The sequence below is a fragment of the Moschus berezovskii genome, chromosome 1, assembly GCF_049115385.1.
Source record: "Moschus berezovskii isolate FMDL1 chromosome 1, NW_MosBer_1.0, whole genome shotgun sequence".
Classification (NCBI taxonomy): Eukaryota; Metazoa; Chordata; class Mammalia; order Artiodactyla; family Moschidae; genus Moschus; species Moschus berezovskii.
Genome location: NC_142460.1, coordinates 149589875 through 149614516, shown reverse-complemented (window position 1 = coordinate 149614516; position 24642 = coordinate 149589875). Strand labels below are relative to the sequence as shown.

The 24642-nt window shown below is 41.4% G+C and overlaps 1 protein-coding gene across 1 annotated transcript in view; it reads right to left on the bottom strand.

The window, feature by feature from the left end:
• Positions 1-13353, bottom strand: part of PCOLCE2 (procollagen C-endopeptidase enhancer 2) — a 90770-nt gene extending 77417 nt beyond the window's left edge. The window contains exons 1-2 of the mRNA XM_055412312.2: positions 12990-13353; positions 11889-11997 (exon numbers count right to left, since the gene is read on the bottom strand). Of these exons, the coding sequence (XP_055268287.2) occupies positions 11889-11997; positions 12990-13072 (192 nt within the window). The 5' untranslated portion in view covers positions 13073-13353. The remainder of the gene's footprint in view (positions 1-11888; positions 11998-12989) is intronic.
• Positions 13354-24642: the final 11289 nt, after the last annotated feature.

Sequence of the window (24642 nt, the reverse complement as noted above, 5' to 3'; positions counted from 1 at the left end):
TGAAATTCCATGACCCACCCCTGCTTTATTTTCATGAAGCCATATGAAGGTTATTGGGAGGAGGTACATCTCAATCAAATTTTCAGTCTATCATTTCTTTAAACTAAATGTGAATGCCATTTAAATTTAATCAAGCTTTTGGAGGATGTATTCCGTATGATGACTTTAACACACATTAGTAACAAAATCCCCCCATGGTACGGGAATGCCTATACATCATTGTTTGTTAGGCATACTTAGAAATATCAAGGCATGTGCTGTGGAACAGCCCTGTGCTGTCAAACAAAGGGCATATAACAATTTCTCAAGTCCCAGAGCAGCAAAGAGGTAAAATGAGTCATAGCACCTTTTACTCTTTGCATGAGGTAAGAACTATTTTCATTTAAATCATCTAAAACCTTCAATAATTTTTAAAATCTCATAAGCCTTATTCCACATTCAGTTCAGTTCAGTCGCTCAGTCGTGTCCAACTCTCTGCGACCCCATGAATCACAGCACGCCAGGCCTCCTTGTCCATCACCAACTCCCAGAGTTCACTCAAACTCATGTCCATCGAGTCGGTGATGCCATCCAGCCATCTCATTCTCTGTCATCCCCTTCTCCTCCTTCCCCCAATCCTTCCCAGCATCAGAGTCTTTTCCAGTGAGTCAACTCGTCGCATGAGGTGGCCAAAGTATTGGAGTTTCAGCTTTACCATCAGTCCGTCCAATGAATATTCAGGACTGATCTCCTTTAGGATGGACTGGTTGGATCTCCGTGCATTATCAATACTTAAAACTATACTTACAGTGAGCAGCATAATTATTTACACAACAGAATTGCTATTGGTTTTCTATTTTAAGGTGTTTATGTTTTTAAAATTTTATCCATTTATTTTTGGCTGCACTGGGTCTTTGTTGCTGCATGAAGGCCTTCTCTAGTTGCAGCAAGCAGGGGCTACTCATTGTGGAGACTTCTCTTGTTGTGAAGCACTAGTTCTAGGGCTCACGGGCTTCAGTCTTTGCAATTCACAGGCTCTAGGGCTCGGGCTCAGTTGTTGTGGTGCATGGACTTAGTTGCCCCTCAGCATGTAGGATATTCCCAGATCAAGGATTGAACTGGTGTCCCCTGCATTGGCAAGTAGACCAGTGGACCATCAGGGAAGTCCTTGATTTTCCTATCTAACTATTCCCTGTTGTTGTTTAGTTGCTAAGTCGTGTTTGACTCTTTGGCAATTCCATGGACTGCAGCCCACCAGGCTCCTCTGTCCATGGGATTTCCCAGGCAAGAATAGTGGAGTGGGTTGCCATTTCCTTCTCCAGCTCTTCCCAACCCAGGGATCGAACCCAGATCTCCTGCACTGGCAGGTGGATTCTTTACCACTGAGCCACCAGGAAACCCTAACTACTCCCTGCTGCTGCTAAGTCGCTTCAGTCGTGTCCGACTCCGTGTGACCCCACAGACGGCAGCCCACCAGGCTCCCCCAACCCTGGGATTCTCCAGGCAAGAACACTGGAGTGGGTTGCCATTTCCTACTCCCTACCAGATTATAAACTCCCTAAGGATAGAAACTAGGTCTTCCCAGGACCCCACCCAATGCTCAGTACATAGTAGATGCTCAACAAGCATTGAACGAATGCTTGTTTATTTGTTATAGAAGGGCATAGGAGTGCATTTGTATCACCAGGTTAGAAATGTGCTAGTCTTTTCATGCCATTTTCAGGGATATTTGTAAAGATACAAATGCTTTAGACCTCAGTTTCACCATTTGTGAAATGGACATAACAACATGTATCCACTGACATCATGGAATATGATGCAGATGATAATAATAATAACTACATGTTATTATTTTAGATCTGTGACCTACATAATAACTAGTATATTTAATTGCTGTTGAATAGAAGAAAAAAGGTAGTTATCAAAGTGACATTACTTGGGGAACCTGAAGATCTACATATGACAATTGATGCCTTTTTTCTTCTGTGTGAATTAGCTAAACAAAGAAAATTTTGCCACATACTTTCAGCTTAAATGGGACTGACTCTATTCATTGCTGGAACTCTCCTCCCATTTCTGGCATAGGTCTGTGACTTTCTGATCAGCCTACATTACTTACTTCAGAGTTAAAGGAACCTCCAGTACCAAATTTTAAACTGCTCAAATGTTAGCTGTTTTTTTTCCTAAGCCAGATTTCTGCCAAAAATAATATCTGAAACCTTCAATAATCTGCTCTCTAATTTCAGTGCCTTTAAAAAAAACTGGAACTAAAGAAGAGATATAAATCAAAAATAAATGCCTTGCAATTTCAATGATGATTTATAACAATAGGACCACATACATGAATTATTTCATTTTTAAAAACTGTTAATGATGCCCATTTTTAAATGTAAGGACAGAATAATTTTCACTGACATCTGCATACCAACTGCTATTTCTTTAGATAATAACAGCAATTCAGATGCAATATTTAGTTTTAACGTCAGGAACCAATTTAAAATAACAATTTCTACATACCTAGTAGAGGAGAGTTCCCAGAAGGTTCTAGGCTTCAAGTTTCCTCTAATTTGCATAGTTGCTATAAACAAAGGTTCAGCTGGTTCCACTTAGCTGGCCATACTACATGCAGCCCAAGTCAAACTCTGAGTAGAACTGCTTTTGCAAGGTATTATTTTGCTACCTATGTATGGTCTTCTTATTTTAAAAAAACTGTTTCAAATCATCACTATGAATTTCTAGTTCTACTATGAGACTGAAAAATGAACAAGTTATGGATGAGACTATCAAGGTTCAGAAGAATTGGTGATGTGCCAAGTTAGCAACAAATTTATAAGGAAACCACCAATAGAATGGTGATCTTTGTGCCTCTGGAATCAAGAAGTCAAGGTGCCTGTTGGGTTTTACCTCCCTTCCCACTCAGGGCCCGGGAAACACATCATCCCAGGCTGCCCAGACCGCCATGCTCACATTTCCCACGTATTCATCTGCGTGTCTCCAGCACCTAGAACCATGCTTACGGGGCTCTTCGTAAATGTGCCTTGCCAGTGTAGCAGTAAGCCATATCCCACTGGCTGTGCTCTTGTTGACAATGGTCCACTCTTCCTGACTTTTGGATGGGGGGCAGATCTCCGGCAGGACTGTCTCCAGCACAGTCCTGCCCCTCTGGGCATGCGTGCCCAGGACAAGGACCACTATAATAGAGAAGTCCGCGTGGTGATATGTCAGTAAGTGGAGCTTCACTTCATGCTGCCAGGCCTGACACAGGCGCAGTTACTATTAATAGTTCTTATCCTTCAGTCACTTTGGATGACTTTTGCCTCAACCCAATCATGTCCTTCCAGGCCTGTTTAGAAGACCAGCCACCATTTTCTAAAAATTAGACATCCTTCAGCTGTCAAATCATACTTAACTCCTGACCACCCCTATGTATGCAGGCTTAGTATTTTATGCAGACACTCCTTAGGTCACAGTAGTGAACATCAGCTCATAAAGGAAACTAAGAAAATCTTAACCCCATCACTGATAACAAAGTATTTTAAAATTTCTTAATCCTCAAATTCTCTGATTTGATCTCTTTTTTATTAACACACTCTGCAAAACTGATTTGAACATTTTTTAGAACACACTTAACAAAATTAATTAGTAAAACCTAATACTAACTCATTTCACACGCTAGTAAAGTGATGTTTAAAATTCTCAAAGCCAGGCTTCAGCAATATGTGAACCGTGAACTTCCAGATGTTCAAGCAGGTTTTAGAAAAGGCAGAGGCACCAGAGACCAAACTGCCAACATCCGCTGGATCATCAAAAAAGCAAGAGAGTTCCAGAAAAACATCTATTTCTGCTTTATTGACTACACCAACACCTTTGACTGTGTGGATCACAATAAACTGTGGAAAATTATTCAAGAGATGGGAATACCAGACTACCTGACCTGCCTCCTGAGAAACCTATACACAGGTCAGGAAGCAACGGTTAGAACTGGACATGGAACAACAGACTGATTCCAAATAGGAAAAGGAGTACGTCAAGGTTGTATATTGTCACCTTGCTTATTTAACTTATATGCAGAGTGCATCATGAGAAACGCTTGGGCTGGAGGAAGCACAAGCTGGAATCAAGATTGCTGGGAGAAATATCAATAACCTCAGATATGCAGATGACACCACCCTTATGGCAGAAAGTGAAGAGGAACTCAAAAGCCTCTTGATGAAAGTGAAAGAGGAGAGTGAAAAGGTTGGCTTAAAGCTCAACATTCAGAAAACTAAGATCATGGCATCCAATCCCATCACTTCATGGCAAATAGATGGGGAAACAGTGGAAACAGGGGCTGACTTTATTTTTCTGGGCTCCAAAATCACTGAAGATGGTGATTGCAGCCATGAAATTAAAAGACGCTTACTCCCTGGTAGTAAAGTTATGACCAACCTAGACAGCATATTAAAAAGCAGAGACATTACTTTGTCAACCAAGGTCCATCTAGTCAAGGCTATGGATTTCCCAGTGGTCACATATGGATGTGAAAGTTGGACTATAAAGAAAGCTGATCACCGAAGAACTGATGCTTTTGAACTGTGGTGTTGGAGAAGACTCTTGAGAGTCCCTTGGACTGCAAGGAGATCCAACCAGTCCATCCTAAAGGAGATCAGTCCTGGGTGTTCATTGGAAGGACTGATGTTGAAGCTGAAACTCCAATATTTTGGCCACCTGATGCGATGAGCTGACTCATTTGAAAAGACCCTGATGCTGAGAAAGATTGAGAGCAGAAGGAGAAGGGGACGACAGAGGATAACATGGTTGGATGTCATCACCGACTCAATGGACATGGGTTTGGGTGGACTCTGGGGGTTGGTGATGGACAGGGAGGCCTGGCGTGCTGCAGTTCATGGGGTCGCAAAGAGTCGGACATGTCTGAGCGACTGAACTGAACTGAATACTAACCACTCCATATGAGAGGCTCTAGGTTCATCCACACCACTATGACTGACTCAATTTCTTCCCTTTTTAAGGCTGAGTAATATTCCAGTATATATATATATATATGCACTACATCTTCTTTATCCATTCATCAATGGACATCTAGGTTGCTTCCATGTCCTGGATATTGTAAATAGTGCTGCAATGAACACTGGAGCACATGTGTCTTTTTGAGTTGTGAGGGTCATACTGCATATATATGAAATCTAGAAAAACAGTACTGATGAACCTATCTGCAGGGCAGGAATGCAGACGCAGACTTAGAGAATGGACATGTGGACGCAGCAAGCAAGGGAGAGGGTGGGAAAAATTGAGACAGTAGCATTGACATATATACACTATCATGTGTAAACAAGTATCTAGCAGGAAGCTGCTGTGCCAAACAGAGACCATAGCTCGGTGCTCTGTGATGACCTAGAAGGGTGGGTAGTCGATGCGGGGGGGTTGGAAGGGAGGTCTAAGAGGGTGGGGATATAGCTAATTCACTTGCTATACAGCAGAACTGAACACAATGTTGTAAAGGAACTACATTCCAATTATAAAAAAAAAACCTTGAACGTTTTCTACAACAGCACCGTCCAAAAGAACTTTTTGTGATGATGGACATATTCATATTAAATACTGTCTAATATGGTGACTGCCATCTACATGTGGCCACTGAGCATTTGAAATATGACTGAGGAACTGGGATTTTTAAAAGTTTTATTTGGCCATGCTGGGTCTTAGTTGTGGTATGCAGGATCTTTAGTTGTGGCATCTGGGACCTAGTTCCCTGACCAGGTATCGAACCTGGATCCCCTGCATTGGGCGTGCACAGTCTTAGCCACTGGACCACCGGAGACGTTCCAAGGAACTGGATTTAAAATTTGTAACTTAAATTTAATTAAGTTTAAATTTAAATAGCCAATGTTGATTGTGCATTTAGACAGTGCAGCTGTCCACAGAATACCAATGGATTCTTTTAAGTACTATATTTTAAGGACAAATATAAATTTCCACTCTGCAAACTGAACTTTCATATCAGAAAGTCCAATACAAATGGCTAGAAAGTTTGCTTGTGACCACTAACTAGCCTTCACCTTTCTCAAAGGATACAGACATTAACATCAGACTTTCTCCAACCCCCAATGGTAAGACACAGTTTCATGACAAGGATTAGATGGTGAAAGCCACCTTGCTGGGACACATCTCCAGTTTAGAAGAATGGACTGGGAGGCAGATGAGGGGTGAGAGGTGGGATATTTCTAGCTATGGGAACTTGAGTTTGAGGGCACTCTGAGACTCTTCCATCTTGAGGGGTCTCTATGATATTGAATCACTAGTGGGAACTCCTCAGTTTACTGACTACAGGAGCTGGAAGGTAGATTGGATCCACTGGCTTTCAGAAAGCCTTTAACAGACTGCCTTGATTGAGGCTATACCAGAACACAGCCCTGTCTGGAGCAGCTGACAAGGAAGGGTCCAGAGAAAGCCTGGAGCATCAGGCCTCTTGGCTGGTACACTCTACCCTTGCTGCATTCAGAACCTCTAAGACAACTGCTTTAGGCAGAAGGCTCCATATTTCTTCATCTCCTTGGTAACTACCCTTGTCCATTCTACCACCTTCTCTCTCCTGGAGACCACAGAGCTTCCTAATGGGTCTCCTGGCTTCTACTCTTAGCTCCCTACCACTCATCTTCCACACAGCAGCCAGAATCATCTTTTCAAATCAAATCATCTCAGGATTTCCCTGACAGTCCAGGGGTTAAGATTTTGCCTTCCAATTCAGGTGTGCGAGTTCAATCCCTGGTTAGCGAGCTGAGATCCCACATGCCTGGAGGATAAAAGACCAAAACATAAAACAGAAACGATATTATAACAAATTCAATAAAGACTTTAAAAATGGTCCACATCAAAGAAAAAAAAATCTTAAAAAAAAAAAATCAGATCATCTCACTCCTTTGCTTAAGATTCTTTGGTAGCTTCCTACTCAAAAAATTCAACCTCTTCACCGTGGCCTGCAAGGCCCTGCTCACCTTTTTAACTTCTTCTCTAATCATCCCCTTTGGTCATTCTGTTCCCTGCCACACTGATCTTCTGGTTGTTCTTCAGACAAGTCTAGCTTCTTTGAATCTCAGGGCCTTTGTACCAATGCTTGCTGGTCCCTCTGCCTAAAATGGTCTTCCCCAGACCTTCGCATGGCTGACTCCTTATCACTCAGGCCTCAGTTCAAATGTCACCTCCTCAGAGTGGCCTTTCCTGATCACCTTATTCATTGCTCCTGCTATTCCACCACTAGGTTATGTCTGTTTAAGTGCACTTTTAGTGAAAATACCAAGTTGTACAACCACCGCCATAGGTCAGTTTTAGACTATTTCCACCTTCTTGAGATCCCTCATGACCATTAACTGTTAAATCCCATATCTACCTATCCCTTGCCGCAGGCAAGCACTAATCAATACTACTCTTTGTCTCTAAGGATTTGCCTTTTCTGAATATTTCATGTAAGTGAATTATTCAATTATGATCTAATACTCCACTGCTCTATTTTTATTATTATTATTATTTTTTGACTGTGCCATGCAGCTTACAGAATCTTATTTCCCTGACCAGGGACTGAACCTGCACCCTCAGCAATGGAAGTGTAGCATCCTAACCACTGAGCCACGAGGAAATTCCCTTATTTTATTTTAAAAATAATTTTCATCTTGGTAAAATATACATAACATAAAATGTACCCGTGTTCGCCATTACTGTAAGTGTACAGCTCAGTAGCATTAAGAACATTCACATTGTGGTACACTCATCACCAACATCCATCTCCAGAACCTTCTTATCCCTCCCAACTGAACCTCTATATCCATTAAATACTAACACCTTTCCTCTACTCCCCAGCCTGAGAAGACAACCATTCTACTTCCTTTCTCTGATTCCGACTACTCTGTCCCCATGTTAAAAGAATCATACAATATTTGTCCTTCTGTGACTGGCTTATTTCACTTAGCATAATGTCTTCAAGGTTTACCCATGTTGTAGCATGTGTCAGAATTTCTTTTAATATTTAAAGCTGAATATTCCTCTGTATACCACATTTTGTTTGTTCATTCATCTGCAGATAGATACCTGGGTTGCTTCTACCTTTTGGCTATTATGAATAATGTGGCCAAGAACACGGACATATAAATATCTGTTCAAATTCCAGCTTTTACTTCTTTTCGGTATACACCCTGATGTGGAATTTCTGGGTAATATTATAATTCTATGCTTAATTTCTTGAGAAAGTGTCCCATTGTTTTCCACAGCAGCTGCATAATTTTATATTCCTACCAACAATGCACAAGGGTTCCAATGTCTCCACTTCTTTGCCAACACTTGTTATTTTCTATGTTTTATAGCAGCCATTCTAATGAGTGTGAAGTAGTATCCACTATATTTCTATAATTCATTCATCACTACTTATTTACTTATTTGAATAAGAAATATTTAAATATTTTCTTATTTACTTGTTTGTTTAAAAGTTAATTGCCTCATCTCTCCAAACTAGGATGCGAGCTGCATGAGGGCAAGGAGCTTGTTCACCATAACTCCAGTGGTATCCAAGACCCAACATACATTTGTTGAATGAATAATAGACCTTAGGGCTACAAGCTTCTACAAACTATAGCCCAACCACAGTTTTCCTTCTTTTATCAACCCAGGGATACACAGAAGCTAGGGAGCTCCTTTTAGCTACCCTGACACACCAGAGGTCCATGAGGAAGAACTGTAAAGATTTTTACCAATGATGCAGTTCTTTTCCTTGTGAAATGTGAAGAAAAGAAGATACCACCAAACTATAACCTTGAGAGCATCCACGGCCTTTGTGAACATTCTGCTGAGGGTACAATTATAACCAGGAGGATGTGCTGGGCTCCTCTGGAAGCTCTTGGTGCTACTCACATGCAAACAAACAAGTGGCAGCCACTTGAAATAGAATCAACCAGCTAAGAGTGAAAACTATAAAGCTTTTCACTAGAAAAACAAATTGTGCCGTCTTTTCTTGTACATTACCTATGCTTTCTAAAAATATATATTTTTCTAAAAAGGCTGGCATTTGTTACTCAACTTTTGAACATTAATTCGGGCAGCCTAGGCAAACCACAAATAAATATGTCACAGAGACTGCCTGTCGTCTGCTTGTTTTCCCTTCTTTCCACAGTTGATAGAAGACGTTTATTCAAAAGAAGACTTCTGGATTTTAGCGGAGCACACAGATTCCTGACAAGAAGCCTTCATTTCAGGGCTTCCTTGCAGCTAGTAGGGGCCATGTCATTAATAACTGGCAAATGTGATGTGAACAGCGAGGTGCATGTAATTCTGCACGATGTCCTTAAAGGGAGGATCTGTGCCCTTCTTCGCTTCCTTTTTGCTGGCTAGACCATGTACCTACCTGATGGCTGGAACTCGAGCTCACAGCTGAGTGGATACTGAGTTACTAATGATTTGAAGCAGCCACACCAATTCTGGATTGTCTACCTCCAGATCCCTTCACGTAAGAGACAGCCAAGCTTCTGGTTTTGTTGTTCCTCTAGTTGCTAAGTTGTGTCCAACTCTTTGCAACCCCATGGACTGTAGCACGCCAGGCTCCTCTGTCCACAGGATTTCCCAGACAAGAATACTGGCATGGATTGCCATTCCCTTCTCCAGGGGATCTTCCCAACCCAAGGATCGAACCTGCATCTCCTGCATTGACATGCGGATTCTTTACCACGGAGCCACCAGGGAAACCCAAGCTTCTGGTTGAGCTACTGTTACTTTGGATCCCTTTAACTGGAGCTGACCTAGTCCTAACTCACACAGAATCTCCCCAACAAGATTATATCGAAGTACAAAAATTTCCTAAAGGTACATGACAACATTGATTGTTCCATCAAAAATGAGCTGCTTTAAGCTGATGCCAAGCCCAGCTGAGCCAATATACTAAGTGGGTGGCAGTGATCTGCCACGTTGCCTGTGGGTCAGAAGGAAAGATGAGTGAATACCAGCAACAAAGGATAACAGTGCTGGCTAATACTTAGTGAAAGTGAAGTCACTCAGTCGTGTCCGACTCTTTGTGATTCCATGGACTGTAGCTACCAGGCTCCTCTGTCCATGGGATTTTCCAGGCAATAGTACTGGAGTGGATTGCCCTTCTCCAGGGGATCTTCCCAACCCAGGGATCAAACCCAGGTCTCCCTCATTGCAAGCAGATGCTTTACCGTCTGAGTCACCACTTATACTGTCTGAGTCAGCACTTATATCCCACTTATATCCCAGGCACTCAGCCCAAGAGCTTTATATGTACCATCTCATGTTGTCTTTACAACAATCTTGAGGTTTAAAGAAGACAAACCCATCACACAGCTTATGAGTGAAGAAATGTGAGCCCACCTACCTCACCTTTGCTTTGTATCCATATGCAGCATCCATTAATACTTCCCTCCCCCATACATAAGAATGGGGTAGTCGGGGCTCTCTAGAGCACCCTAGTTTGTCAAGGAGAACTTTCACTGGACACCCTCCTCTGTCTCGCCAACACTAACAATGAGTTTCCTCATCTATAATATGGGAATAATTGTACTTTCTCACAGTGATTTCAAAGATTCAGTAAAATTATGCCTGTTAACTTCTAGCACACAATAAGTGCTCAACAAGAGGTATCTACTTTAAAAAATCATAATTCATGGCTGACATTGAATGAAGCTTTCAGTGAACTAATGTGTTCAATTATTAAACAACTTCCCTAAAATGAAAAAATACAGAAGATAACAGTCATTACTGTGCTGACTGGAAAGATGACTTAGTCTAGTTGACTAAATCCAGGCTTATTTTTTTAAGCTAGCTGTCTCTAAATCTGACTTTTTATCTTGACTTAACTTAATCTATGCTATTACTAACCAGCCTGGGTGTTCTGTTAGTTTTTGTCTGATATTTAGGAATTTTCCCCCATGAAAGTGAAAGTAAAAGTTCCTCAGTCCTGTCTGACTTTTTTCGACCCCATTAATTATGGAATTCTTCACTCCAGAATACTGAAGTGGGTAGCTGTTCCCTTCTCCAGGGAATCTTCCCAACCCCGGGATCAAACCCTGGTCTTCCACATTGCAGGCAGATTCTTTACCAGCTGAGCCACAAGGGAAGCCCTTTTCCCCACTAAGTTACTATTATTCTCTATTTTAGATTGCCTTTAGTGGTGGGTTTTTAAAAATATCCATTCCCCCCAAATGCATCTGTGAGAACAATCATTTAATTTTTTAAATATTTATTTGTCTATGCCAGGTCTTAGCTGCAGCATGCAGGATCCTGTGTTGTGGGATCCTTTTTAGCTGCAGCATGCTAATTTTTAGTTGCAGCATGTGGAACTTCCCCCAACAGGGATCAAACCCTTGCCCTCTGCATTGGAAACTCAGAGTCTTAGCCACTAGACCACCAGGGAAGTCCCTTTAGGGGTGGTTTTAAGTCAGAGACATTAATAGGATTTTTTTTTTTGCTTTTGCTTTTGCCTAACTGCCCTCCAATGGATATAAAGTAGTCAGAGGTGAGGACTACCTTTGATTTTCTATTCACCACTGGGAGACATTTATGAAAGGCACAAGCAATAAATAGCTCCTAAAAGTCTTCACAAGGGGCCTTTGCCTGAAAATAGCCTTCATTCTGAATCCATGAAATCCAGCTGAGTCCAACTGGGTTTTCAGAAAACACATCTGCTTTAAGAATTTATCCCTCCAAGCATTATCTCGAGCCCTTTCTAATTGTTAACGCAGGACATTACCACCAGTTCTATTACAAATCTCCCAAATAGTTGAGGCAAAGCCAACATTTCACTATTTCAGACATTTACCCCCAACCCAAATTCTGTCACCAGAAGAAAAAAGCAGCAGCTCTTCCACTGTTTCCAATATTCATTTTTGGAGAATACTCTTTTAAAAACGGCTTACTGTGATTTTCCAGGTACATTTGCTATTGGGAGGGTACACTCCAGGAAAACCTTCGCTGCCAATAAATCCAGACTCTCCGGTAAGAATGCCGCCACATGTGAAAACAGGTCTGGGAAAATAAGAGAGGGAAAGAAATCTGAAACAGAGCCTAACAATTCACTGTCAATTTCAGAAAGATGTAGTTTATTAATAGGGATAAAATGAATACTGTTAAGTGCCTGCATCATATAGGGAATTTGAAATACTTACTAGCTCTTAGAGTATTTAAATTATAGCCTAATAAAACATTCAGTTCAGCTACAATTATCTCCACCATAGTAACACCATATAACAAGATCAATCTACCGATCTATCCATCCACCAACCATATGCAATCAAGTCCTTATCAAGTGATAAGATGTCACTGGAAAACGGTAAATAGAAAATATAACGGGGGGGAGTGAGAGAGAAAGGGTGAGAGATAGGCTCTGTGAAGTGCATGGGTTTAAAGATAGACAAGTAATTAGTTAATGTGGAAAAGTTTTAATTTCCTAGATTAAGAGAGATGCCTAATTCTCCCCGCTTTGGAAAATAGTTGGCCATTGGCAGAGCCTCCCACTGAAAAGGGAGGTTGATGGTGATGGAGGTGGAAAAGGAGATGCCAAAGTTGGCCATTGGACGAGTCCCCCACCCCATGTCCTGGAGCCATCCGGCAGCTCAGAGGTTGGTCAAGAGTTAACTTTCCAAGAGCTGCTCCCAGGCGCCGGGCAACTCGGGCTTTTCCGTAGGCTTAAGCCTCTGGGCAAAGCCTCTCCAGGGAAGAAAACAGAAGTAAACCAAAGTTCACACATTTGGGCCCCAGTGCTTCTTTGCACCCGCATAAAGCTGCGGGCAGAGCAGACGCAGCGCAGGTTAAGCCCCTACCACGTGGTGGCTGGCCAGCTGCAGGGCCGTCCAGCGGGCGAAACTGGGGGCGCAGGAGCGAGCCCCGACGACGGGCGCCGTCCCGTGTCCTGGTGGCGCGTGGGTCCCCCGGCGCCCCAAAGCGGACGGGGTAAAGCCAAGCAGCAGGCGAGGGGAAGGGAGAGAGGAGGAGAGGGGTGCGGATGGGGGTCGCGTTACCTCTCCGAGGGCTGCGGCCGCGAGTGCTGGGCGGCGGCGACCAGCAGCAGGCAGAGCCGGGCCCAAGCGCCCGCGCCCCTCATGGCTGGTGGAGACGCTCGGGGCTGCCCCGCCCCGGCGCGCACCCCGGAGCCCCGCGCGCTCCGCAGCCGCCCGGGCTCCCGCCCCGGCGCGCCCCGCAGCCCGGCTTCTCCCGCTCGCTCGCGCGCGCCGCCGCGGTGCAGCCCAGGTAGCTGGGTGTGCGCGGCAGGCGGGGCCGGGGCGCGTTTCTAGAGGCGATTACGGTGTAGTCCGCCTCGCCGCTGGATGTCCCCTGAGGAGTTGCTCTGGCAGCCGCAGGCCACTGCTGAATATCCCGTTTGTTCTCCAGCGGCGAGAGGGGGCGGCTCCCAGGCCGGAGCCTCCTCCTCTCTTGGGGCGGGCGGGCGGCTCCTCGCTGGCACCCCGAGACCCGCAGTCCTGGTCACATCCCGCCGGCAGGGGCGGTGAGGAGAAGGATGAAAGAGAAGCCCCTGCCAAGTGGTACCCAAATGGAACTTGGTGCCTTGCTCCACAGATGATAGGGGGTGGGGTGGCCTTGGTTTGCTTTAGGGGGTGTTTTGCTCTAGTTGCTTTTAAATAAAAAGTATGTCAATACTTTTGTCAATACAAAAAGCTTGCTGGTTGCTGGAAAATGTAGGGTTCCTCCTTCAAACACCCAGCTCCAAGGACAGAAAGGGGAAAATAAAGAATTCTATCATATTTTAACAACTACCCTAATTCTCTTAATTTAAGCATACACACACCTACACACACACACCCGTCTATACACACGTACAGAGTCAGTAGATTCTTTTATGTATTTACTGGTGTGTGAGAATAGGGAGATAGTTTCTATTTGGGAGGGGGATTAGGAGTTAGAAACGAGTTTTCAGCCATGCGATTTGTGACGGAATTGTCATTATTGTGCCAAATATAAGACAAAATCCGGATCATCAGTTCTCACTATCCCCTGTTATGTTTTGAAAATAGTATTTCTTTGCTGGCATCTCTCTCTTTTTAAAAAGATATTTTCTGGGACTTCCTTGGTGGTCCAGTGGCTAAGACTCTGTGCTCCCAATGCAGGGGCCCTGGGTTTGATCCCTGCCCAGGGAACTAGACCCCACATCTAATGAGTTTTCATGTTTAAACTAAGACCTAGCTCAGTCAAATAAATAAATAAAAAGAAAATACATATTAAAAAAATAAAATAAAAAGATATTTTCCAACAATGTCTTTTTCTGTAGTATTAATTAGTTAAGATTTACAGAGAATTTGTTTTTCTAAGAACAACTGCGATCTTATGGAGTCAAGACTTTCCTTTATTTTAATTAATTTTAATTAAAAAAAATTTAAATATTTATTTTGCTAAGTGCTTCTCAATAACCATGGACTAATAAAAGAAAAACAAGAGCGGAATGGATTCACTGAGGTTTTTCAATGACCAGGTCCCCACAAAAGCTGAATTTAGATGCCTCCTTTTAGATGTTCCTCCTACATTATTTTCACCATTCTAAGCAAAAAAAAAAAAAAGCATTAAGATAGTACTTACCAAGACTTCATTTCTAATGATGAACCTACAGTGTTAAGAACATAAATACTCCTGGCAGGGAAATAAACAAAAGTTGGCCTCATAGAATAATATTATTTTTAGAAAAGTGGAGTCCAGAAGTCAATAGTAGGAACCAGAATTTCCCTGTGGGGTTTAGATTTTCTTACTGTTTTTGAAAAAGTGAAGGAAAAATACACCAAGAACTACAACTTTTAAAAAATTTTCTAAAGGCACCACACCCTGTGAGACATTAAAATAAAAAGGATTACAGAATTTGGCAAACAACATTACATCCTGAAACCTACACCCTCAACCCAATAAAATTGTTTTAAAACAACAAATAGGAAAATAAATGATTGTTTATTTTGCACATGTTTCAAGAGTATGCTATCCAATAGCATACGCGTTTTAGATGATATTTTATTGAAAAGTCAAGAGTTTTAAATTATAGAGTGAAAATATTGCTCAATTCACTTTCTGGTAATGATTTGAAGTGATCATAGCCAGAAAATACTTCATTCTTAGGACTAAGCTAAGTTTTAAAAATTTAAAATTAAAAAACAAAGTATTAAACATGACTAAGTGGATAGATAACTGAACATAAGTACGCAACAACTCTTTTCTTAATTTATGTGTTTATGTGACTGTGTTTATGACTGTGTTTATATCCTCACTAAAAAAGTTAGAGTTTCAGCACTGATAGTTCTATTATTGTTGAGATATGTAAAAAGACATGGATGTTACCACATGATTTTAGAAATTTACTAAGACCTTATTATTTGCTATTAGAAATACATATTTAACTTGGAGCTACAATTCTGACCAAAATTATAAACCTTTAATGTCCCGAGAAGTTTAATGTGTTAAAATTGAGACAGACCCAAGTGGACTCTGAACGTTCCTGTAAGAACCTTCAGTGAGACTGATTTCTGGACTTCAGAGATGCAGTCTTGGTATAATGGTAGGTAGCCACAGAATTCCAGGCACTAGGAAAGGGGAAAGGTGGAGAGGACCAAAACCCTGGGGATGCAGAGTGGTGGGTGAGGTGCTACTTATTGTTCAAAGTGTATATTACCCAGTCTTTGCAGTAAACCAAATTGCACAGAGACTCAAAGTCATAAGAATATGAGAATATTCACCAATGAACTAACCACTAACAAAATCAGACCACACTCAAATGTATTTTGCTGCATAATATCAGCACCTGTGTGTACTCAGTCACTCAGTTGTGTCCGACCCTTTGCAACCCCATGGACTTCCATGTTCCTTCCATGGCTTCCAGGAGCCTTCCAGGTTCCTCTGTCCATGGCATTTTCCACGCAAGAATATTAGAGCGTGTTGCCATTTCCTACTCCAGGGGATCTTCCAGACCCAGGGATCAAACACGCTTCTCCTGTGCCTCCTCCATAACAGGTCATTCTTTACCACTGAGCCACCTGGGAAACTCCCTAGCTAGGCCCAATATGTCAACATCTTTGTTAGTTAGTACCTGGTCAGTTCATCAACCTTGCAAACATCTGAAAATGCAACATAAATACATTGCACATCATTTAATCCACGGTGCAATACTGATCTTGTAAAAGATCCAGAATCTCACAAGAAGGAAACAAGTGATGTTGAAAGAAGTAGAGTAGAAGAATGATGGACTTTTTTGACAAATGAAAACCTAGAAGAATCACTCCAGTGAACAACTGAAGGAAAAAAGCTAAAGGTCTCTGACCAAAAAAAAAAAAAAAAAGATTTTTAATGCCAAAAATATTAAAGAGATGCCCATGTGAACAATTTAAACTCCCTAAGCTATTTTTTGCAAAAGTAATCTATGTTATGATTTTGTGAAAGTCAAAGGTGGAGGGAAGAATGTTTGTATCTTGCTCAAATGCATTTTCATAGGGAAAATTATTCTGAAAAATCCACATTTGATTCAGTATTTTGAGAACTGGCACATAGCTGTAAATATAGATGAAATTTTGTGAAATACAAAATTTTAAATTTTTTAGTTTTGTTTTTGAAGGTAAAATTCTCAACAGTTTTTCAATATCTGCTGTGAAAATTTGGAATCTGTTTTCAGAACACTTTAAGTGGCCTTTTAATCTCAGATATGATCATCTTTAATTACCCTGAAAGGCACCTGAACCACAATCCAGGGCTCTGCATCAGACTGAGGAGGAGAGGCCGAGAGAGGACATAACAGGGAGCTGGGATCTATCTTCACATCTCTCCCATTCGTTCTCTTAGAGGCATGAGCCATATCTGGAACCCAGGTGTGCTCTGTGCTTCCTTGAACTTGACACTGCTCCAACTGCAGCACACAAGCCTCAAGATTTATAAGTGCTCCAAATGTATAAAGGAAATGAAAAGTATATGGAAAGCAATGTGTAGAATCTTTTTTTATGTAGCCCAAGTTAGTGACAATACAATGTTCAGGATGTTTCCATAACGGGTGTCATTCTTCAAAACTATCACACTGGACTCTCCCTGTGTTCTTTTATCTGCTGCTGCTGCTCAGTCACTTCAGTTGTGTCTGACTCTGGGCGAACCCATAGACAGCAGCCCACCAGGCTCCCCCGTCCCTGAGATTCTCCAGGCAAGAACACTGGAGTGGGTTGCCATTTCCTTCTCCAATGCATGAAGGTGAAAAGTGAAAGTGAAGTCGCCCAGTTGTGTCCAACTCTTAGCAACTCCATGGACTGCAGCCTACCAGGCTCCTCCGTCCATGGGATTTTCCAGGCAACAGTACTGGAGTGTGTTGCCATTGCCCTCTCCGGTTATTCTATCTAGGAAAATATAATAGTGTAGAGTTATTGATATTAATACTTAAGTGATGAAATGCCTTTTCTGAATTCAGTTTTCTAGATAATATCAACATTTAGGAACACTCTGTAAACTTTGAATTCTTGTGCACAGATATTCTTGTTCTTGTGACCAAGGATTTTGGAAATTAAAAGTTCAATTTTTATTTTTTTTTAGTGAATAGTAACCATACTATTCCTCCTAAGAATAGAATATTGGAAGGGAATTGTACTGGTTAGTCCTCTTAGCTTCAAACAACTGAGTTTATTCTGGCTGGCTCAAGCAGTATAAGGAATGTATTTTAAAACAGAAGGTAGTTTATATTACCATTAAGAAAACTGGAGAAACTTATTTCAAGGCTATTTCCCCCAGAATAATAGGCAAAACCTTGTTTCAGAAATGGCCCCATGAGAAATCTGTTGACATTGCTGCCACCAAGGCTAAGTACTAAATGCAAGTACTTCAACTTGTTGCCACTGCCATCTCTGTGAGCATAACACATGCATTTCTGCCCAGTGAAATTCAGTCTCCAATACTCCTACCTCAAAGGCCAGACAGCTCTGCTGCCACCTACAGAATGAAAGCTCATCACAGACTCTCTTTACTTGGATCTCTTGAATGAGTCTCCTGCAAGTGCATATGGTAATGTCCATGTCACGTGCCTCCATCTCAGCTGCAAGAAAAGCTAGGAGCTCAACTCTTTGTGGGTGATAAGAATTGCATACTGTATAAATTTCCCTCAATATTAAAAAGTGACTCAAAAAATAATGGCAGGCACAAATATGATTAATGTCCAGGACAGGGGACTATATGAAGTTCCATTAACCTGTCTTTATTGAGGAAATCTGATGTGAAGAACAGACTCATTGGAAAAGACCCTGATGCTGGGAAAGATTGAAGGTGGGAGGAGAAGGGGATAACAGAGGATGAAATGGTTGGATGGCATCACCGACTCTATGGACATGAGTTTGAGCAAGCTCCGGGAGTTGGTGATGGACAGGGAAGCCTGGCATGCTACAGTCCGTGGGGTCGCAAAGAGTCGGACATGACTGAGCAACTGAACTGATTGAGGAAATCGGCTCCCAGGTGGCCTTTATGTAAACAGGTCCTGAAGAAACCTAATGTGTTTTGAATGAAACCAGCTCCACTCATCTGACCATATTGGACAAAGAGGTCAGCAACATTTTCCTGGTTTGGAATGAAACTTTGTCCAGTGGAAGCACTCCATGATAAATCATGACCATTGTCATCATCACGATCTCTAACTTTTACTGAGCACTAATATTATGGCCTTCTCTTGTGGCTCAACTGGTAAAGGATCCGCCTGCAATGCGTGAGACCTGGGTTTGATCCCTGCGTTGGGAAGAATTCCTGGAGAAGGAAAAGGCTACCCACTCCAGTATTCTGACCTGAAGAATTCCATGGACTGTATAGTCCATGACTATACACGACTGAGCGACTTTCACTTTCAATATTATACACCAGGAACTGTGATATAAACGCTTTACAACAATATTTTGTTTAATTATCCAAAAACCCTATATAGTAAAAGTGATTATCGCTATTTTTACAGGTGAAGAGTCTGAGATTTATAAAGGTTAACCAATAAACCAAAACCTGCCATATGTAAAAGAAATGCTAGAATTTGAACTCACATTGACTAGAAAGTCCAAGCTCTTGATCAACACTGCCCATCAATTCAACAGAGCCTTGCAGGGGATTCTAAGTTCAGTGTACATGGAAATGGTGCCTACGCTGTGTACATGCACCCAGGAACACTGATTCCATTTTCAGTGTTTCTCCAGCCCCTGCCTCACCTGTCCTCCTTGGGGGGTGTGACCAAGGACTGTCCAATCAGACAGCTCTCCTAGGACTCTTCTTTTGTTGTCTAGTGCTAAGTTGTCTCAGACTATTTGCACCCCCACAGACTGTAGCCTGCCAGCCTCCCCTGTCCACAGGATTCTCCAAGAATACTGGAGTGGGATGCCATTTCCTTCTCCAAGCGACCTCCCCGACCCAGGGATCGAACCTGCATCTCTTCTACTGGAGGTATTGGAGAAAAGGTTCTTCTACCCTCTGGAAGCAGCATGTAAGCAGATGTTATAAGAAAGAGGAGTGAGCCTGAGGTAAATGCTTCAGAGAAACAAGATATTCAATTTCCACATGAAGATGAACCTCCAAGAATTTGGAAAAGAGTCTGTTGAGAACCCAAGATGCTACCACAGAATAAGGAGACTTGGTCATGAGAAAAGATATAAGTACCAGTGTTAATCAAAAAACTAACTTGATCCTAAAAAGTCCTCAGTGAGTGGAACATTAATGAGACTGTAGGCCATGAAGTAAAGAGTATAATTATCTGCACAACCAAATCAAACCAAAACACCTCAGAATGATTTTATTATGTTGACTTTTGGGGATAAACATTTGCCTAAAAGAATGATTATTATTAACTGTAGGTAAGAAGTTTCTTTTTATTTGTTAGATATACATCCCATAATTAAGTTTAAAAAAGTCATTTGGATGCTTTTTGTAGCTAACTTATCCAGATATCTCACCAGGACTCAACTTTACTCATAATCATGAGTCATGCCAAGATGGCAGCTGTCTTCAAGAAGGCAATGCAGTGGAGTCACTTGGGGGAAAGTGATGGGATCCCAAAGATTAGAGGAATGCCACCATGATTGCCCACTAACAAGGAACCAGGAGTCTGGAACAAGAAATACCAGAGTGCCACAGAGTATTAGCTCAGATCCCTTTGCTCTAGACCACCCTGAGGTCCTATGCCCTCCTCACTGATTCTCAAAGCTCAAGAGTTTGGTGTCAGACCCAACCCTAACCAGCACCAAGGAGTGAAAACTGAAACTCTCTCTTAAGCTATGTGCGTTTTCATCTTTGGTCACCATGTCTTCTTCTTTTTATTTAAGTCAAAATTTCCCTGAGTAAAAAGGAAATACATGCTCGTGATATAAAATCTGGAACATATTTAAAAAGAGAAAGAAGAAAATCACCATTAACTTTGCCACCTGAAGATGACACTAGTGTCCATTTTGTTCCCCGTCCTTTCTGATGTGCCTCTTCTACTATATAATTGTATCTAGGGATTTGAAGAGTTTGTTTTCAATCCAAGTCCTTCTTTGATTTTGGGAAAGTGACTAATAGAGAAAATCAATGATAATTTTATAGTGTCAACATTACTGCAATGACAGGCTGAACATGACTTCCTAAGAGGAATGGTGGTTTATCTTTTTCTATTTTAACTCCTTTCACAAGTCACTTCCTGCTTATTCATTGCTCTTCTAAACTGCTGTTTGGAGAAACCAATTCTAATCACAGGCAGAACTAGCCAACCTACCTCCATTCAATTGTCTTTTATTTGTCCCTCAAGGAACAGATTCACATTCATTGCTCATTAAGCATCTGGAATAAAAGAATTTGTGTTTGCAATCTGAACCTTGTTTGTTATGAGCTGCAAGATTGTTTAGGGGTTATTGCTTTTGAAAAAGTGAGGTAACTAGCTAAAAGCCATTATCCAAATAAATATTATATGTAAACAAAGACATTAGAACTATGAGACTGAATCATTAAGATATTCTTTAGAGTGCTGTGAATTATGCAGTTTGTTTTCTTTTAAGCATTTCTATAGAGATATTGCAATTTGACAATGAATGAAAATTAAACAAAATTAAATTTTAAGAATTTCTCTAAAAACTTCATATATAAAGAATTTATTACTATAAAATTATGTGTAAAGAATTTATATGCAGTATAGTACATGAATATATGTTTATATATAAATATATATAAATTATGGCTATGAACACAGTTCTAAATCCATGCTATTAATAAAACTAGCTTCAAGTATGTGTCCCAAGGCCTTTGCCCTCAAGAGTTCTAAAGACATTTTATAGTCTTGTAAATGCTTTTGAAATAATCCCAACGAAAACTTCATTTTTCCTAAGAAACAAGTTGAACTCTGAAAGCGTATTTTTTTCCACTAAGATAATTGCAAAAGAAGATATATGAAAGAAAATACCACTTTGCATAAATTTAAATAAAGCCCAAAGGTTTGCACATCAACATTTATTTATTGTGGATATTAAGTGGTTATTCATTTTAAAATTTTGCATGAGACTTGTTTGATGGAATTTAATAGGATTACAGCTCTTGACAGAGTCCAGAGCCTCTTCTCAGGGACACTGCAATTGCAACATCCAAACTGAGGGATGTTTGCCAGACGCTAATGACAGGAGTACCCTGGCTCTCTGTGTAGAACTAATTGCACAGATGAGAAGTTGTAGCAACAGAAGTGCTGTGTCTGTGCCTGGCGCTGGCAATTGTCTGTTTTCTCAATTGGTAATGTTTCCATTGGCAGTGTGGAGAGGAGATTTTGTTTGTTTGTTTCATTTTCCTTTGAACTTTGTGCTTTATTTTCGGTATGTATTGAGAATTCTGAACAAAGTAATATATAAACGTATTGTATTATATACCCAGCATTTTCTGCACATGTACTATTTATGCATATGTAGATAAGGATGCAGCTTTGAATGTGTATATACATCATCCCTAGACAGTGCTGAGAATGCAATAACAAATTTTTACTCTTTGAAGTTCCCTTTTCTAAATGCCAAACTGACCAGCCGCTTCTGACTACATGATTTTCCTTAGAATGCTACAGTTCTGATTCAATGGACATGAATTTGAGCAAACTCTGGGAGATGGTGAAGGACAGGGAAGCCTGGAGTGCTACAGTTCATGGAGTTGCACAAACAGACTTAGCGACTGACCAATAGCAACACAACAAAGTTTAATTAGATTTTTTAATCTCACCTAATCCAAAATCTTCCCTTCCTCCCTCCCTCTCTTCCTTTCATAAGTTTTTGAGAGTCTACTTTATGTCAATTGCTGCACTAAACCCTGGATATTCAGTGTTGAATAGAGCAGACCCAGCTTGTATTCTCACCATTGAGAATGCCCTTCAAGGTTATTTCTCCTTGGTGATTCAAGGTAACTAATGTCTTTCATTTTATATATGGTGTTGGTTCAGTCCTCTGGGAGGCAAACACTAGTACTGATTTAGGTGTCCAAGAAATGCCTGTGGGAGATAAAGGCAAGAGAGGGCATGAGTAGATGGGGAGCCTCAGACTGCAATGTGGACTGGAGTTAGAAAAAGAAGTGGGGTTGGGTTGGAAGAACTTTGGGTAACAGTGCACTCCTGGGTAAAAGCTGGGCCACATCATCAAGAAGCTCTCGCAAGGAGCCTGTTAGAGGAAACCTGGGTTGGGGAGGAAGGGCCTGGCTCTAATATTTCTGCCATTGACTGGGAATAGCCTGGTGGCCTTGGCATGTATCTTAGTAGATTCCTAAAGTATGGCAGCTGGAGGCTACCAGCCAATGACAGTACTTATCCCAGGTTCTCTCCTGAGGGACATCTGTATGGTACACTCCATGGCTGCCACATGGATAGATTTTAGGGTTTTACCCACAGATTGTACAATATCTGCATGTTCAGTTGTGTCCAACTCTTTGCAACTCCATGGACTGTAGCTTTCCAGGCTCTTCTGTCCATGGAATTTTCCAGGCCAGAATAATGGAGTGGGTTGCCATTTCCTTCTCCAGGGGATCTCCCTGACCCAGGGATCAAAACTGAGTCACCTGTGTCTCCTGTGTTGGCAGGCAGATTCTTTACCACTGCACCACCTGGGAGATGATCTTCAGAGGCAACTTTATTTTCAAGTTTTTGGAAGGCATAGGAGGACAGTGAGAGTGGAAGAAACATTTCACTGCTGCCCCCGTGTAAAGACTGCTATATCAAGAATTCAGCTGTCTGGCAACAAGGGACACAAGCAAGCACAGGGAACTGTATTCAATATCCTGTGATTAAACCATAATGGAAAAGTATATGAAAAAGATTATGTATCTATATATATGTATAACTGAGTCACTTTGCTGTATGGCAGAGATTAACACAATATTGTAAATCAACTATATTCAATAACTTTTTTAAAAAGAATAAATAATATGAATAAAAATTTATACTATGAATCCACAGTGATGGTACAAAATTTGAAAGGTGAAATTTAACAAAAATAATTTTGTGTGAAAAGCAATTAATTCTGTAACACCCAAACAAGTGCATTACTGGGTTCTTCCGTTTTAGGAGAGCGGTCTAGCACCCTCCATGGTCCAACTCCACTGAAAGTGCATACAGGACTATTTGTAATGATGCATTTCTTTGGATATCTAAGGCTCCAAATCCTTTTTTTCATTTTTGCACAATAGATACTTACTAGAAGTAAGGTATAAAATTAGACACACAGCAGGCATCCTATATTGCCTATCTCTTCTAGACTGCTTGTGCTACCTACAAATCTAGGACGTCCAGATCTGCCATTCTAGGACATCTTGGATTGCCTTTCCTCTTCTCTTAAACAAAATAAAGCCAAAACCACACCATCCCATGCCACCACCACCACCAAAAGACTTGCAGTTGAGGAAAAGAAAGACCACTTTAAAAAATGGATTAAAAAATGAAAACTACAAAGCCGTGTGATTATCTCCAGAATAATTGCCAACCAAGGTCCATCTAGTCAAGGCTATGGTTTTTTCTCATGGTCATGTATGGATGTGAGAGTTGGACTGTGAAGAAAGCTGATTGCCGAAGAATTGATGCTTTTGAAGTGTGGTGTTGGAAAAGACTCTTGAGAGTCCCTTGGACTGCAAGGAGATCCAACCAGTCCATTCTAAAGGAGATCAGTCCTGGGTGTTCATTGGAAGGACTGATGCTAAAGCTGAAACTGCAATACTTTGGCCACCTCATGCGACGAGTTGACTCACTGGAAAAGACTCTGATGCTGGGAAAGGTTGGGGGCGGGAGGAGAAGGGGACAACAGAGAATGAGATGGCTGGATGGCATCACCGACTCTGTGGACATGAGTTTGAGTGAACTCCGGGAGTTGGTGATGGACAGGGAGGCCTGGCGTGCTGTGATTCATGGGGTCACGGAGAGTCGGACACGACTGAGTGACTGAACTGAACTGAATGCATTTCCATTGGACCCTCCTCCAGCTTGCCCTCTCATCAGGTAGCTCTAGTGAGTCTGAAAACATAGGCAGCCCAAAGGATTTTAACCCAAAGTATAGCGAGTCAACAACTCTCCATCTCCAAAATTATTATCACCAAGAAAAAATTGAATACCAGCAGTCAACTGAATTCTTCAGGGCAAAAACAAACAGCTGAATACTAAGTGTCCAGATGGGTAGTATCTCAGATGATGGCCTGGTGGTTGGACTTTTT